Consider the following 16210-nt stretch of genomic DNA (forward strand, 5'->3'; position numbering starts at 1 on the left):
TCACGCGCGGGTATTCCTTCTTTCTCTCTAAAGTGGCATTCATATTAGAATAAAACAATTCATGCACACATAGTTTTACTTCCCTAAATATTTTAGGAAGCATAAAGAAGCTAAAATATATGGATAAATAAAATATAGTTCATGTTGCGATCCTTCGACATGAGTTGTCACTAGCGACATCTAGTATGTTTCACTGAACTACTATATGTAATAGTTGCACAAAAATAATGTTTTACTTAAACATTATTTTTGTGCAACTATTACATATAAGGATAAGGACATTTTTAACATGCAAGATAAAAAAAAAAAAAAAAAAAAAAAAACAAATAAATTACAGAATAATCTTGACAAATATAATTTAGACAGCTTTTAGGTAACAACGCTGACTTCTAGTATTAAAATTAAATGACTGTAAATATGTGCTAAAACAACGTCCGATAGTAATTAACCTGACGTGACGTGTAAAATCCCAATTTGAAATACATGTAAATTTTATCCTTTAATTTACTTAGCGCACCATTCGGCGTCAATAATATATTCGCATCTCAATTTTTTATTCATATATTAACAGGAAAGGGGACGGCCGCTTCTCCATACAAACGTAGTCCCCATTTTCCTCTCTGGGTATTGACGTTACGGAAAATATTTTACATAATTTGATGTATATTAACAATAGTTATGTCCCTACTTAAGACTTTATTAGATTTTTTGATTATAGTAAAAATTCGAAAAAAAAAATCAAACGTAGGACCTAGCTGTGTTCAATTTACAACATATTGTATAAAATATTTTCAATAAATTTAATATCGAGAGAGGAAAATGAGGACTACGTTTGTATGAAAAGGAGATTTCGCGCGGGTCCTCCACTTTAGTCTTAACTTTTAATTATAACGTAGGACTTTTTGTATAAACTTACTTGTAAAATTTATTTGGAATAAATCAGTGCAGCTTCCATGCACTGACACATTAGTAAATTAGTACCTAAATAAAGTATGACGATTTAAATTAACTTTAAAATTCATATCATACATTTGCAGATCATTTTATAAATTTTTAACTCTCAGTGTAATATTTTTCGTGTAAAAGTTGTCCGTAATGACTACGACTGCTTTTAAATTTTGACATAAGTCCCCATACATACTAGTAGCATGTATATGTAATGTACCTCTCACGCAAAATAGTCGTAGTTGCGGAAACATGATCATATTACAATACTATGTAATGTATTCGTAAATTATATGCTTTATGCTTGCATTAGGACGATTCGTTAAATAACAAAGCGTTTTGTATGTAATTAGGGATTGCAATCCGGTCCGGCGGATCCGGTAATCCGGCCGGATCCGTCACTTTTCAGGAGCCACCGGATCCGGTAAAAATCACCGGATCCGGACCGGATCCGGTCAAATAAAAAAAAACGCTTAAATACAGCACGCACTGTGCGGTTTAGATGAGGAAAAGGCGACGGATGAGAGGTATGAAATTGAACAGAGCATAAAACGAATGAAAAAGTTTAAATTTAGTTAAATAAAAATATATTTATTATGACGATGACTGGGAACAGAAGTTGCCTTTCATGTTGGTGGCACGATACGACGATTACATAAATACTGTAATAGAAGGAAAAATTAAACAATGGAGATGCCATGGAAGGCATTTGTAATTTATGCTAAAGAGAAGAAAAGAGTGTAATAATGTTGTGATAGGAGATTAAAAGTAAACAAATGAGCAGGATTAAGTCGGCGGTACTCAACCGACTAGAGCTGGGCTAAAGAATATGTGTTACATGTGTGAATGAATATAAGATTGTAAGTTTGTACTTAAAATGAATGTATGAAATGAAATGATAACTTTGATAATCTTTAGTTTACTTCGATTTTATATATATAATGATAAAATATTGTTTATTTTCTATTCAAATTTGAGAGAGAATCTTTTGTATTTACAATTTCATCCAATCTTATGCAATTTCCTTAATGGTACATGCTACTCTACGTCTGGCCAATTCTTTATTTGATCCAAGTAACTTTTCTTAAGGAGTCCCTTTCCTCGATGGATTTCAATCCTATACTCTATTATTTTTCGCATGAGATCGTCGTGTCATGTTCCATTCCCTATAATTTGACCAATATACTTTTCTGTAAATAAAAAAAAGGTAATTTTTTTAAATCATACAGACTACTACTTTCTTGGGCAAAAAATTAGGGAAAATTTAATATCATTTTGGTTAATAGTAAAATATCTTATTTTCTTACTAGAATGAATGTCAACGTTACAAAGAATTCAATCAAGGAACAGTCACGAAAACTTGTCATTTCAAGGAGTTCCAATTCCCACCTCACATCCCATTACGGGCATTGGAAACTAATCAAATTTATAATTGTAAACGAAAATTTGAGCACTTGTGAATGGTTATATATAATAAATGACCGATTTCATATTTGGGTTTTTAAGTGATATTGACAAGGTCACACTTTTTACTACTAAGAGTTATTTTATTGTTAAGAAGTTATTTATTAACTTCAAATTATAGATTTAGGAATACGTATTACGCAAAAAACTAGAAAAATATATCATTTAATTAATTTTGATATCCCTATACCAAACCGGATCCGGTCCGGCCGGATCCGGCCGGGTTATGGCCAAAATCCGGCCGGATCCGGCCGGATTGAAAATCAATCCGGTTTGCAATCCCTATATGTAATCGACTTCAACAGCTAACAGCTGGAAATAGATGTTAGGCGCTTTTGTCATAATAAAAAATGTGTACTTAATTTTACTAAAGACAAATAAATAATGGTGTTCAATCTCCGTCATGTGGTTCATTTAGGTTGTAGATGGCGCTACTAGTATGAAGATTGACAGCATTTATTATTTTCTTGCCTTTGGTTTTTATTTAGTCACACGACTTAAATTAAACATGTATACAAAGCTACAGTCTTCACCTTGCGCATAAATATAATACTAAATGCGTGAAGTACTGCGGCGTACGTTCTTTTGGTAACCGAATTGTCAATCGTTATCGCATGACAACTACATAAGGGTGTTATTTCTTTGTCCAATGTGCATTGCGTCTCACTCTCTCATTAAGCAAAATGTGAGACGCAAATACATATTAGACCAAGTTATTGGACATATGGAATAACAACCTAATGTCATCTACATCCGTTGTCAAAACTGCGCTACTTTACGCGTCTGAGTATCTGTTATTAGTTAACGTCTGGTGTAAGCATCGAGGTGATTTGAACCCGACTGCAGAAGACTTTTCATAGTAAATATTGAGACGTTTACATTGTTGAGTAGTTCCCTCTCGTCGGGCATCGGGTGGGAGGTGCAGTCTCACGTGGAGCCGGTGGTCGGGCAGCGCGCGCGGCTTCAGGGCCCGGCGCGCGGCCTCAGGGCCCGGCGCGCGGCCTCAGGGCCCGGCGCGCGGCCTCAGGGCCCGGCGCGCGGCCTCAGGGCCCGGCGCGCGGCCTCAGGGCCCGGCGCGCGGCCTCAGGGCCCGGCGCGCGGCCTCAGGGCCCGGCGCGCGGCCTCAGGGCCCGGCGCGCGGCACGGGGCGGCGCAGCAGCAGCGCCGAGTCGGCCGACACGATGGGCAGCTCGTTGGCGCAGTGGTACTTGATCAGGTGCGGCACGCTCTCGAACACGCGGTCTTTTGTTCGCACCTGAAATCGTTGTCATTATTCATAGACAAAAACTTCGTTAACTTAAAAACGAAAAAAAAAGGACTTTTCAGAGCAAGCTTCTCGTTATTGATGACCACTAGCGCCATCTAGTACGAAACCAAGGAACTCCTACTTCTGCCGCTAAATAATCAAATTAAAATCGTGTTTATTTTAGGCATATTCCAATGCGCTTATGACCGTAACAAAATGAACTCTAGTTTCATAAGAGACAATCTTCTAGCCGAAGATTCGGCGGAATAATGTCGGTGGGACTAATATCATTGACGACTACCACTAGCGACATCTAGTACGAGAATAGTAAACATCTTAACATGATCGATCAAAAGCGCTATTTAACCAATTACGTAATCTCAGTGCGACCGCACTGTTAAATGAATGCAAAGTATAGTACGGGCAGCAGCATGGCTCACCACGCCGTTGGGGTCGACGAGCAGCAGATGCTTGTGCGCGCCGCGGCGGGCGCCGGTGAGCACGAACTGCCCCGCGCTGCCCGCCGACTCCCGCACCAGGAACTCGCCGTCCGCCGTCACCAGCTGTATACATTATTGTACTTATAGATTTAGCGCTTGATGGAGTTGGAGATATTCATGCAAGTACTTGGTTTTTTTTTTCAAGATTAGTAAACAGAAAAAAAACAAGAGGTTCTAAACCAGTACAATGACGCCTTCAGATGGCTGGCGCTGCAACGCGTCAGGAATGTTCGCCGCGTGGAAAACCTACTGTTTCCAAGCCGTGCTGCGTAAACGGGTGGCGTCCCTGCGTGAGCGCGCGCGGGGCAATACCAACACTCTCCTCAAGGTGATCGCTGAGAGGATGCTCTATGCTCACTCACTAGATGTCCTCACATGTAAATTCTAATTATATTTTCTATTAAGACACCTAATATAAGTTATTACTAACATAATATGGATGTTTTTGTGTCCGAAATAAATGCTTTAATTCATTCTAAATCGAGCACTTTCTGTCGTTCTTGAAGTAAAAATGATTCATGAAACACATTTCGACTACAAATCAAATTATTCACAACAAAAACTGTACTAGTTTAGTGTCAGATTACTGGATGTACCGGACCACCGAAGTGCAAGATTACCGAGAATCCACTGCAGTAGACGGCGCCAACAAATAAAATAATCGTCAACAGAGGTCGCTAGTAGTCATAGGCATCCTGACGAAACCAAACTACATTGCATAACATGATAGTTATTTGTTCTAAAAAAAATTATAATATATAGGTTATCCAGGATATATTGCACCAGAACCTGAATAAGACCGTAAAATTTCAAAAAAAATTTTACATTATGCGGTTTAGGGTGGTATTCCACCCGTCCAATTTCTTTGTCCAATGTGCATTGCGTCTCACTCTCTCATTAAGTAAAATGTGAGACGCAAATACACATTAGACAGATGGAATACCAACCTTACAAACATTGTGGTTTCGTTAGCCTACGTGTCTAAAGTGTAATATTGTTACGATAGATGTCGCTATGCGCCACCCAAAGATGAATAGAAGGATATGAGTAAAGTCTCAGTACTTTTTTTTATAATGGCGGGTTAGTATCCCGATGTCGCAAGTCAAACCCAAGGTGTGTATTCTATTTTTCATTTATTTTCAAATGTTAAGCTCTAACTAAAGTTATTTAGGTTAACTCCAGGTACCTTTTCAGCAGTGCTCCGTGCTATGGGCCCGTGGAACCACGGCTCGCGCGCCAGTAGGGCGGCCTGCTCGGCGGCGGACAGCGGCTCGGGCTCCGCCGGCGAGCTGCCCGTCGCCGAGGTGGTCGCCGGCGACGTTACTGGCGCCGCGGTGAACGGCTCTGGAATACGCAGTATCCATGTATCGTTAATTGGTCACAGAATGTGTTAACAATCTGGTTGTTGTTTGTTTGTTTTTAAGATGTCAAATAACAGAATAAACTGCGCGTTCACAATTTAAACTTAATCAAATAAGGACCGTGAATAGGTATTCAGGGATTTCGGTGGTCGTATTCTATACTGAAGAAGCTTATAATGTGACTTTCATCTATTTAGAAATTCCCATGCATATTTGGATAGTTTTTGAGTAATGTCACAGAATAAATAATAGTACTACCGTACAGAAATGAGACTTCCTACAAAACCGAAGTTTGCCAGCGATTCAGGGACGAATCATGCTGTCCCTTTCTAATGCAGGGTACTATCCCTTTCGGCTCTTTAGGGTTGTCGAAATTCAAGTCATTATCTGTGGTCGTGCACGCATAGGGACGTTAAGTTGTGCCAACCCTAATAATTTGCTCGGAGCAATGCTCAGCCGAACGGAGCCAAGAATGACCGAAAGGAGGAGTGTCGCCTTACTGGTAATGTATAGCTTAAAATTAAAAAGGTGTTTATGTATTACGATGTGTTTAGCGGGTACTTACGCATGTCAAAAATATCGGTGTGATGGTTGGGGAGCAGCGCCGTCGGGGGCGTGCGCGGCGGCGGCGTCTGGTTCACGTAGTGCCGGACGCTCTCCTCGCACCTTTAACATATTTCAAATAGGATGAAGAGGACGGTGGATGACCGCTTCGCCATACAAACATTTCGCCATTTTCCTTTTTTTCCATAAAGTCAATATCCAGAAAAGAAAATGAGGACTATATTTGTATGGAGAAGCGGTCACGTAACATTCCGTCTTGAAAAGGTATTAATGTCTTGCTCAGTGAAAATGTCACAAACTGAAACGTCTAAGTGTAAGGCCTGAGTGGACGCTCGAGTCGGGCGTGCAGCGGGGCGGGGCGTGCATGTTAAACAAATGAAACTCATACTGGTGTCCTGAGTCGACGCTGCTCAAAGCGAATGCCGAGCGGGCAAGTTTGCGGGCAATGCGGCGTCGAGCGGGGCGTCGCGGAGAGGTTCAAACCTGTTTGTGATTTGCAGCGGCGATAAGAGCGTGCAGTCATGTCGTGCAAACAAATAGTTATTGAAATACAATATAAACCAGCATTTTGGCTATCATTATAAAAATAGACTGTTTAAATAAATGGAAGGTAAATTAAAGTATTTATTTTCACTTTTAATCCATTGCTTCTTAAGGTTTCGTATAAAGTGGGAAATTCTCCAAACCGTCTTCTTTGCTTCACTACGACACTAGGACCTTGCTTTGTAGAAAAACGAAACATTTTGAGCCATGAAGTCTCTTCTAAAAAGAAATCAAGAATGTCGTCCGACGTCGATGCCATGGTGAATGCGACCGATTCACACGAGCGGTGAGCGTGCACTGAGGCCACTCGCTGGACGCTCTATCTCACGCTCGCCCGCCCCGCTGCACGCCCCGCCGAACGCTCCGCTCCGAGCGTCCACTCAGGCCTTACACTAATGCATCGGCCACGGAACTCTCGTTATGACATTCACACACATTAGTGGTGTCAGCGTCGAGCGTGCACGCTCCTGACGCTCTGAGCGTACGATCGTCTTATTTATTTATGTTGCATGTTTCTATTTAAATATTTGTAATGTTTTCACGGCAATTTCATGTGTTTTATACTTAAACTGTTGTAATTTTTAAATTGTTATTTATTAATACCTTGTACGGCATAGCGTTTTAGATAATCTGTAATTTCTGTCATACACCTACGTGTACCATCATCATGTATTTTTGATTGTAGTACCGGCGAGACCATTTGTGGGCTACGATCGCAAATGGTCTCGCCGGAAGATTATCGCTAACCTTTGCTGAGGCGAGCCCATTTCGTGGTAAACAATGTCAATATGTCTTAGTCTTTTTTTTTGTAATATATATATACTTCTGTATGTAATTTAAGTTTTACCAAGAAAATAAATGATTTATGATTGCGATCGAGGCCCTCAGGTAAATTAAATGAAAGGGCTATAATTGTTATCTTACGAGGACATTGGCGGAATGGGTTGCAGCGGCGGCGGCGGCGGGTGGCGGTGGGACGGCGGTTCCGGCGGCATCTTGTCCGGCATGTCGTTGTAGTAGTCGCGGTCCTCTAGCGGCCGAGAGCCGTTTAGGTTCAGGCTGTGAACAAGAGTAAGGGCACAGTCGGTGTCAAGGTCGCATCAGACTAATCAAGTATTATAGCAAAGAGAATTGATTTTAATACAGAGGTAAAGTCTAAGAAAAACACGTGTCCCTTAGTTTGACATCCAAAACAGATGGCGCTGTGCGGCGCCATATGTTTTGCGGTCACTGAATAGGGACCGTGCGCGTTGGAGGGTCTGCCATCTTGTGACAGCATCAATCGGAACCATAAACATGCACATGTACACGTCACGTGTTTTCTTGTGCATAGTAGGTTCTGCCATCTTGTGGGCTACATCGGAACAAAAAACATTACATTTACGCCTCGCGCCAAAAATCTGACAGCTCTGTGCTGCCTCCTACAGTTCATGCACGCTCCCTATTGTCCAACGTTAACTTTTGACAATCAGAGTTACCGCAAAATGTATTGAGCTGTACAGCGCCATCTAGTTTACCTGTCAAATTCGAATCACGACATCTTAATCAATGTATTTTTGATTATAGTTAATAAGTTAATAACCCAGTGCCATAGATGTACCGTAATAAAGGCATTACTTCGAGTAACATGTTTTTGCCTCATTAAGTTCAGATATCATCATTTCAGTGCTTTTTTTTGTATCTGTTCTATTGGCGGCAATTAAGACACTGGTGATGACCCACTTTCTAATACATATGTGTGTAAAAGTAGATACTAAGTTATTAAAATCATATTTTAATAGCTGACTGTTTACATTACCAGTGGACTCTTTATCTAAGAGAAACTTGTATGCAAGAAAAAAATATATATATTTCTAATCGCTTTTCACTTATCGGCTTGAATATTTTTCAAGCCTTAAAATAAAAGAGCAATACTTCCCTAATAAGCTCATTCGTTTCGCGAGGCAATTTCCTCACGCACAAACCGTCCAGTAGACATGCCTCGGCAGAGGCGGCGCGTGCGTTTACCTCGCCCGAGTGCGCCGGCGCCGCCTCGTCCGAGGCAAGTCTACTGGCCGGTTTGTGCGTGAGGAAATTGCCTCGCGCGTATGCTCGCTCTGTGTGGATCCGCCTAATAAAACAGTTTTATTTACTTGACGGCACTATGGTTTTATCTAAACTAGTATTATACAACATTATTTACAGTCAAGTGTAAAAATATGGACATATTTTTGAGTAAGTTGTATGCAACCAGATTTTTACACTTGACTGTACATTGTACGAGTAGATATGAATGAATTTCCTGAAGGAGCATAGGCAAGTAACCTCTTTGTGTTTATATTATAATGGGAACATAGTAGATAAGATATAATAGTTCTAGGAACAGTTATTAGATGACATCATTTCATTGCCCATTAGAACAATTCTAAGTACTTACAACATAGTCATCCATTGACTGACATATTTATCAAACATCCACTGTTTAATTTTTTTTCTTTTGATAGACAATCTAGCTAATAGTTTAGCAACTCTAGCAATCAAAATTATAAATTTTGAACACCTCACTCTACGCCAAAACAAATAAATAAATAATAAATCTCTCTCTATAGCCCTTCTCTATCCTTCGGGTGTAGGCCTCCTTCATTTTATGCCACTCATCACGGTTCTCTGCGGCCTGGAGCCACTTCTTCCCCGCAGTCCTTTTGATGTCGTCATCCCAACGTATCTGGGGCCTACTTTGAAGACGTTCCTCCCCCCATGGTCGCTCACTCGAGTAGTCGTTTACTGCACGAATCTGTTTTTCGTGCTATATGACCAGCCCATTCTCACTTCAATCTGGCTACGCGTTTTACAACATCGGTGACCTTGTTCTGCTGTCTCAGCCATTCATTCGTTTTACGGTCTCTCAATGTGATCCCAGCCAGTTTTCTCACTAGCGTCCATTGGATTGGACAACGCTCAACTTATGTAATATGTCCTTGGTGAAGGTTTCAGCTCCATAAGTGAGAACTGGCAGGATACATTGATCAAATATGGGTGCTGTTTGTACGATCTTAATAAATATTTGGGGATAAACTTACACAAATTGACCTAGCCCCAAACTAAGCAAAGCTTGTACTATGGGTACTAGGCGACGATACACGTACATAGATTTTCATTTTTGATCAGAGCTATCTATATGCTCCAAAAAAGTAACCTAATGACGTCGCACGACTTAGGGCTCATTTACACGCTAACGGGAACTCGCATCCGATTTTAGTTACATTGCGGACTATTGAAGTTACATCCAATTCAGCCGACCGATCAAATACCGCAATGTAACGAAACTCGCATGTAAGTTCTCGCACTGTCTAAATGAACCCTTACGCGAGGTCATAATATCGATTTTAAGGCCAAGGTTACATATTGTTGTTAGCTAATAAGGCGTCACTGCAATAAAGTTTCAATTAGGAATCAACCTTGTTAAACACCAACAATAGGGCACCTAGCAAACCTTAATAATGTATGTTAATTGAGTTGTCTTGCCCATATATGTTATTAAAACTCATAAAATATATTGCTACTACATGTATATTACCAAATCAGCTTTCTCAAGTCAATGCAATGCAAGGCTAAGTGTTATTGAAAACTGCACCTTGTACAGTAATAATAAAGTTCAAACTGTATTAACAAAACACTAAATGAATGCAATAAAAATATGCAAAATGCAAGGGCCATTGAATTTAGTATAAAAGCAACAAGGTATGAGTCATCCTAATTTATGTACACAGCAGACCAGTTAATTGATAGCTTTATCTGTGCAGTGAATCAGCTTAGCAAACATTGTGTATGTTTGATGTATTGATTTGGCAACAATTTTAAAAGGGGTACAATTACCTTTATCATATTTGTGGAATTTCTAATATGGTGATCTCATTTGAGGAAAAAATTTAAAATTATATGTTATTTTTTGTATAACTTTGACAGAAAAGGTGTAATTCCTTCCGGGTTATTTGGACCCGGGTACGTCCTTAAACCATGTCCAAAAGAGAGGTATGGGCATTGTGAATGTCATCTCGCTTTGTGTGGTAGGGCACAGCACAGCGGATGTCATTCCAGATCTAGAGCAGAGCCCAACTGGGGAAGTACCGCAACCTTACAGAAAACCGCAGCCAAATAACACTAGACCCATCAAATAGTGTTGTGTTCCTGCCAGTGAGTAAGGCTGCCAGAGCAGAACGAGGGGGGGGGGGGGGGGTTTAGGGTTGGCTATCAGGCAGGCTGTATGTTTGTTTGCCACCAATGTAGTATTTAAAAAAACCATTTGCTATGAATTAGAAGGCCATAAACAATCTACTCACACATTAAAGTTGCAACCTCCTGAGACCCCCGGTACAAGTTTTTGTGCATATTCCACTATCTATTTTGGACTTTTCAAGTATGTTGTATGTTGACATAGGAAATTCCACCTTGCTTAAATGAGCTACAACTAACAAAAGGCAGAAAATCAATGGCCACCAGTTTTAGGTTAAAGAACAGAATATATAAAGGTTTTACTTACGAGGAAGGTTTTGTTAAAAATTCCTTGAAGCGGAGTTCAAAAGCTTGTCCAATGGTAGCAATGACATCCTGTGCTAGTCTCCCTCCACATTCTAACACATAGCATGCTCTCCATTCTGAAGGTGGTGCTGATTTAGCTACATATGCTACAAAGTCTAAAGAGTCTGCGTCACCGCCAGACGCAAATGACACTCTTGGCATGTCATGTCGGGCTACTGTCTCGTGGCCTTCAAGTGCTGCTAGAGTTATGGCTTTCGATGAGATGGTGAGGGCAACATTGGCTCCAGAATGAGCCATGCGGGGCTTTGCCGCTAAAGCTCGAGCTGCAGCTTGGCCGACTCGGCGCTTTTTGTCTGCTGATCTTAAGCCTGCTGCTGCACAAACTCGGGCTATGCATTCTCTGTGAATATATGGGTTTATGTATTTATCATGTGAATTTAATTTCTATTATGATAAATAAAAACAAAGTAGAGTCAGACTAAGCTAAGTTGGCAGCGATTTTGATAGTCTAGCCTGTGCAAGTGTTAAGTAAACATCAACTCATAGATGTTTGATGTTTAAAATAACACTTGCTCTGTCTGGGCTGTCAAAATCGCTGCCAACTTATCTTGGTCCGACACTATGTTTATTATAATTATTAAGTAATAATTCAACAATTTTCCTGTTACTGATTTTACAAGCAATGTTGAATAAACTGTTTTTAAAATTAACATCTAAATAGCCAAAACTTGAGTTACTTACTTTGCTACTTGAGATCTAGTCTCAAAATCCAGCTTTTTCATAGAAGTCAGCACCTCCATGCAGCCAATGTACTGCAAAATATACACAAGCCTATTAATTTAGAATGTGCATAACTTAAGACATATTTGCGTCACAGGGGACTTCCTGTTGTGATCGCATTGTTCGAGGTGCGCTAGGAATGTCGTAGTTTCTTACCCTGACCGCATATGTTATACCGTCGCTCGCTAGCACAGAGTCCGGGTGGATCCAACCACGGACCGGCTTGGCCACAAACGCCCCGTTGTCCGCCATCTCCAACACAATTTCAAAACACTAACACCAGTCACAACAAACTCTCTTCACACTTCGCCTACTCTAAGTTATTTTAAATACGCTTTCATTATGATTCAAATCATTAATTCACAGACGGCGCTGCACTTGTCGCTGGCGAAACAGCTCACGCATAACGATTATAATTCAATACTTTATTAGGAAATTGCTATGTTCAATTTTTGCGAAAGCGTGCGAATCATTGTACAATTTAACAATTGTGTTTAAAAAATAAATTCCACACAATCACAAAAGTTACAACTTTTTTGACAGAATTCATAACCAGCTACAGATAAGCAAAATCAATCATTGAAAAGGGAGGAAAGACATATCCAACAGTACTAAGACGCATACATTGAATCATTTAGGCGCGTTATGTTGGCTAACCGTTTTAAAGCGGTAATTCATTTCGTGGTTTATCTAGTGTGATGCAAAGAGTATATAGTGTGATGACACTTTTGATTGCCATATTAAGGAATGAGATGACAATATATAAAGTTAGATCAAGCTAAGTTGGCAGCGTTTTTGATAGCTCAGACCGTGCAAGTGTTATTTTAAACGTCAAACGTATATGAAATTGTTTTATAATGATGACTGTGTTATGTGGGAGATGTCTAATGTTTGTGTTTCGTCGGAAGGGAGGAGCCCAAGCGATATCTTACAGTACAAATCTTTCTGCCATTTTTTGCGGGGGGAAACGTGCACACAGTCGCACTTCTCACACACATACATACAAAATCCAATCTGTAATGACGACACACTACATAGACAAATTTTGCACACCTCGATGTGTTTTTGTGTACGGATGAGTCCTTCTAGAACTCTCATAAAACAGTGAGATGCTAGTTTCACAGACACCTTATAGGATGCTTTGAGATCGCTTTATCAGGCGGAGACTCATGCAGATTAAAAATGCAAATTTTAGTTGTTGGTGATTATAAATTTTAGACAGTCCTTGTTTTTTCTATTCATAGCTATTACTGCTTTCATAGCTATCCCGCCGCTGCCCGTAGACGCTGTACTGTGTATTTGCTCAAAATAATAATTTTCGCGACTAAAGTAAAGCAGGATGGGTGTAAAAAGCTCGTGGATAACAACAGCCGAGTTTGAACTATAGTCACTGGTCTGAAACAAGGAGACGTTCTTTCGCCAATGCTGTTCAACTTGGTACTCGAATACATCGTCCGAAATTTGTTTATGTGTGATGGGGGTGGAAAGTTGAACGGAAAACATAAGATCATTGTATATGCTGATGACTTGGGGCTTCATATGCTCAAAACAAAAGCGACCTGGAGGCCATGGCTAGGATAGAAGAGTAGGAAGGAGAGAAAATTTGTCTCAGAATCAACCACCAGAAAACATAATATCTCTAATGAAAAGGTATCAGCACATCAGAGTGAAAAGTAAAGACTTAGTAGTCGGAGCAACTACCTACAAATCGTATTAGATACCTTGAATCATGTCTGGGTACCTTGGTGGCACAGTGCCATAAAAACCATAATAAGAATTTGTCTAACCCGAAGCATTACAAGTAGACGACCTACGTTCAAATTTATCGACACACGTTATTTTGTAGAGGTAACATCACTATCACGATAGGAAGTCGGATTAGTCGCTCGACCGATGTATATCGTCGCCTAGTAGGTACCTATAGTAGAAGCTTTGCTTACTTTGGGGCTAGATCGATCTGTGTAAGATTGTCCTCAAATATTTATTGATTTAATTTTAAATATATAGTCTGTCAATCTATTTCCGCCAGTAGAAAAAAGCGGTAAATTAATAAAAAAAGAGGTACGAAGGGTTATCGTCCCGTAGAAGATTTGAATTTCGCACCTTTTTCTACTGACAAAATTGTTGATAGATTTTAGTTATTTGTTTTACAAGGGGGCAAAGTTGTTGTTTAACCGCTTATGCTAACATTGATAGACGAGCAAGCGAAAGATTCCAAAATCGAGTGGTTTGAAAAGTGGAATCTTAAGCGTTGCGAGGGTTTCAAGGCACAAGGGTTCAACAAATGATGATCCCGAGTGAAACGCAATTTTTTTCACCACCTCAACGCGAGGAAAATACTAACTATAACATATCAAACTGAATCAAATCCAAATGAACGTTAAAAATATATATCATTCAAAATCATCAATTAAACATCAATTGTACTAGCCAATATAAGGAAACAATTCAAAATATCAGTTTACTTTGCCACACTTGTAGATAAAATGCAACTCTCTCATCAGTTCATCAAGAGCGCCTTTGCCAGCAGATGTGGTGAAAAATATTTTCCATAATGTTAATATCCAGGGAGGAAAACGGCGACTACTGTTCTATGCAAATGCCTAATCGTCTAGACGCTACCAGATTATTCCAGTTTTTGAAAGAAATGGGTAATCTTGACTACGCAGATTATTTGAACACAAAATGCAAAACACCGCGTTCGGTGTCAAGTAGGGACCAAGTTGCCAACACTCCGCTAATCAACTCTTCGACTCCTTTGAATTCCTTAAAAGACTCTCCGTAGTCAATAACAAGTTACTGTCCAAAAAAATGCTGTGTGATCTGGTTGGATAGCATGAAAGGTATAGAATGCGTAAGAAATAAATTTCATCGTAATCCCAAAAGCCACTCGGAAGTGGAGTAGAAGGCGGAGTTTTGAGAATCGTTCCGTAATTTATGGCTGTTAGCTAAGTAAAAAAGTTGCTGGGAATCGGGCAAGGCTTCGGATAGCGATAATTTAACGATCATTTTGTTCTTTCCCAATACTTCGGGATTCGAAGGGTTGAAGAAATAAATTAATGCATGCAATAGGTACTCGTAACATTCTAATAAGAGCGTTTCCAGATTGCCCAATCCGATATTGAATGTCGGATGGAAGGAGATAATAAGACGTACTTAATGTATATTTTTTGTTATTATTTATTCACTAAGATCCCTTATTCCTTAGAGCGTTCTCCGATTTCACGAAATAACGCTCGGTAGATGGCGTTGGCGAATTGGCGCTCGGTACGCGAGCGCCGGCAACGCGACGCGCGTTTCAATGCAGACAATAATCTTGATAGTTTTCAATATAATTTCAAGCAATATTAATTTTAGTGTTATATCATATCGGCATTCTTTATTTCATTTCATATGCACAGTAGTAGTGCACAGACAGAGTGTACTACAACCCTTGCTCTTTATTCTATCTGCCCTAACAGGGTGCCATGTGTTTTCACACTCTAATGTAACAACTATTATGTACCATGGTTTCGCAATAAAGATTTCTATTCTATTCTATTCTTTCACACCAATGGAAAATGATATAGATAGTAAATGACTGCAGGCTATAAATAAAGAACGGATGCTTCCGGCTAAATAAGCAGAAAGTCACAGCATGAATTGTATAGCTTGAATTGTAGGGTGCCTAGCCCAGATGCCAATCGTTTGCGCATATTAGTGCGATAGAGACAGATAGTGTTTCGTTGTTGTAGCGTAAATGATTGGCATGTTGGCTACGCATCCATGGTGCCTACCCAAGATGCCAATCGTTTGCGTATATTAGTGCGATAGAGAGGCAGATAGTGTTACGTTGTCGTATCGTAAACGATTGGCATGTTGGCTACGCATCTATGGTGGCAAGTCAAGATGTTAATCGTTTGCGTATATTAGTGCGAGAGAGATACAGATAGTGTTTCGTTGTCGTAGCGTGAACGATTGACATGCTGGCTACGCACCCATGCTGCCTAGCCAAGATGCAAATCGTTTGCGCATAATATTGGTGCGATAGAGGGGTACCTAATGATTCTCCAAAAATTGGGTTAGTTAGTTTAGATGTAACTTTTGGTCGACTAACGTTACGCATACTCTTGGTTCACATAAAGTTCAGTACCCCTAGTGTAAATAAATTCGATTTCGAAACGTGACGTACGCGTTTGCGTTTAGTCTCATTTTGTATTGGATTTAGAAAGAGCGCGCCAAGCGGGACGTTTTGGAAACTCAAAATCCTATACAAAATGAGACTTAACGCAAACGCGTTCGTCACGTTA

At 40.0% G+C, this 16210-nt stretch overlaps 1 protein-coding gene across 1 annotated transcript; it reads right to left on the reverse strand.

The window, feature by feature from the left end:
* Positions 1-327: 327 nt before the first annotated feature.
* On the reverse strand, positions 328-12484 carry LOC133518843 (SHC-transforming protein 1). Its single transcript, XM_061852585.1, has 8 exons — positions 12078-12484; positions 11883-11953; positions 11143-11541; positions 7548-7682; positions 6082-6182; positions 5342-5499; positions 4096-4218; positions 328-3664 (listed from the first exon to the last, which is right to left on the reverse strand). The coding sequence occupies exons 1-8, from the start codon at positions 12171-12173 to the stop codon at positions 3533-3535; spliced, it is 1215 nt and encodes a 404-aa protein (XP_061708569.1). The 5' UTR covers positions 12174-12484; the 3' UTR covers positions 328-3532.
* Between the last annotated feature and the right edge of the window lie 3726 nt (positions 12485-16210).

The sequence above is a fragment of the Cydia pomonella genome, chromosome 6, assembly GCF_033807575.1.
Source record: "Cydia pomonella isolate Wapato2018A chromosome 6, ilCydPomo1, whole genome shotgun sequence".
Taxonomy (NCBI): domain Eukaryota; kingdom Metazoa; phylum Arthropoda; class Insecta; order Lepidoptera; family Tortricidae; genus Cydia; species Cydia pomonella.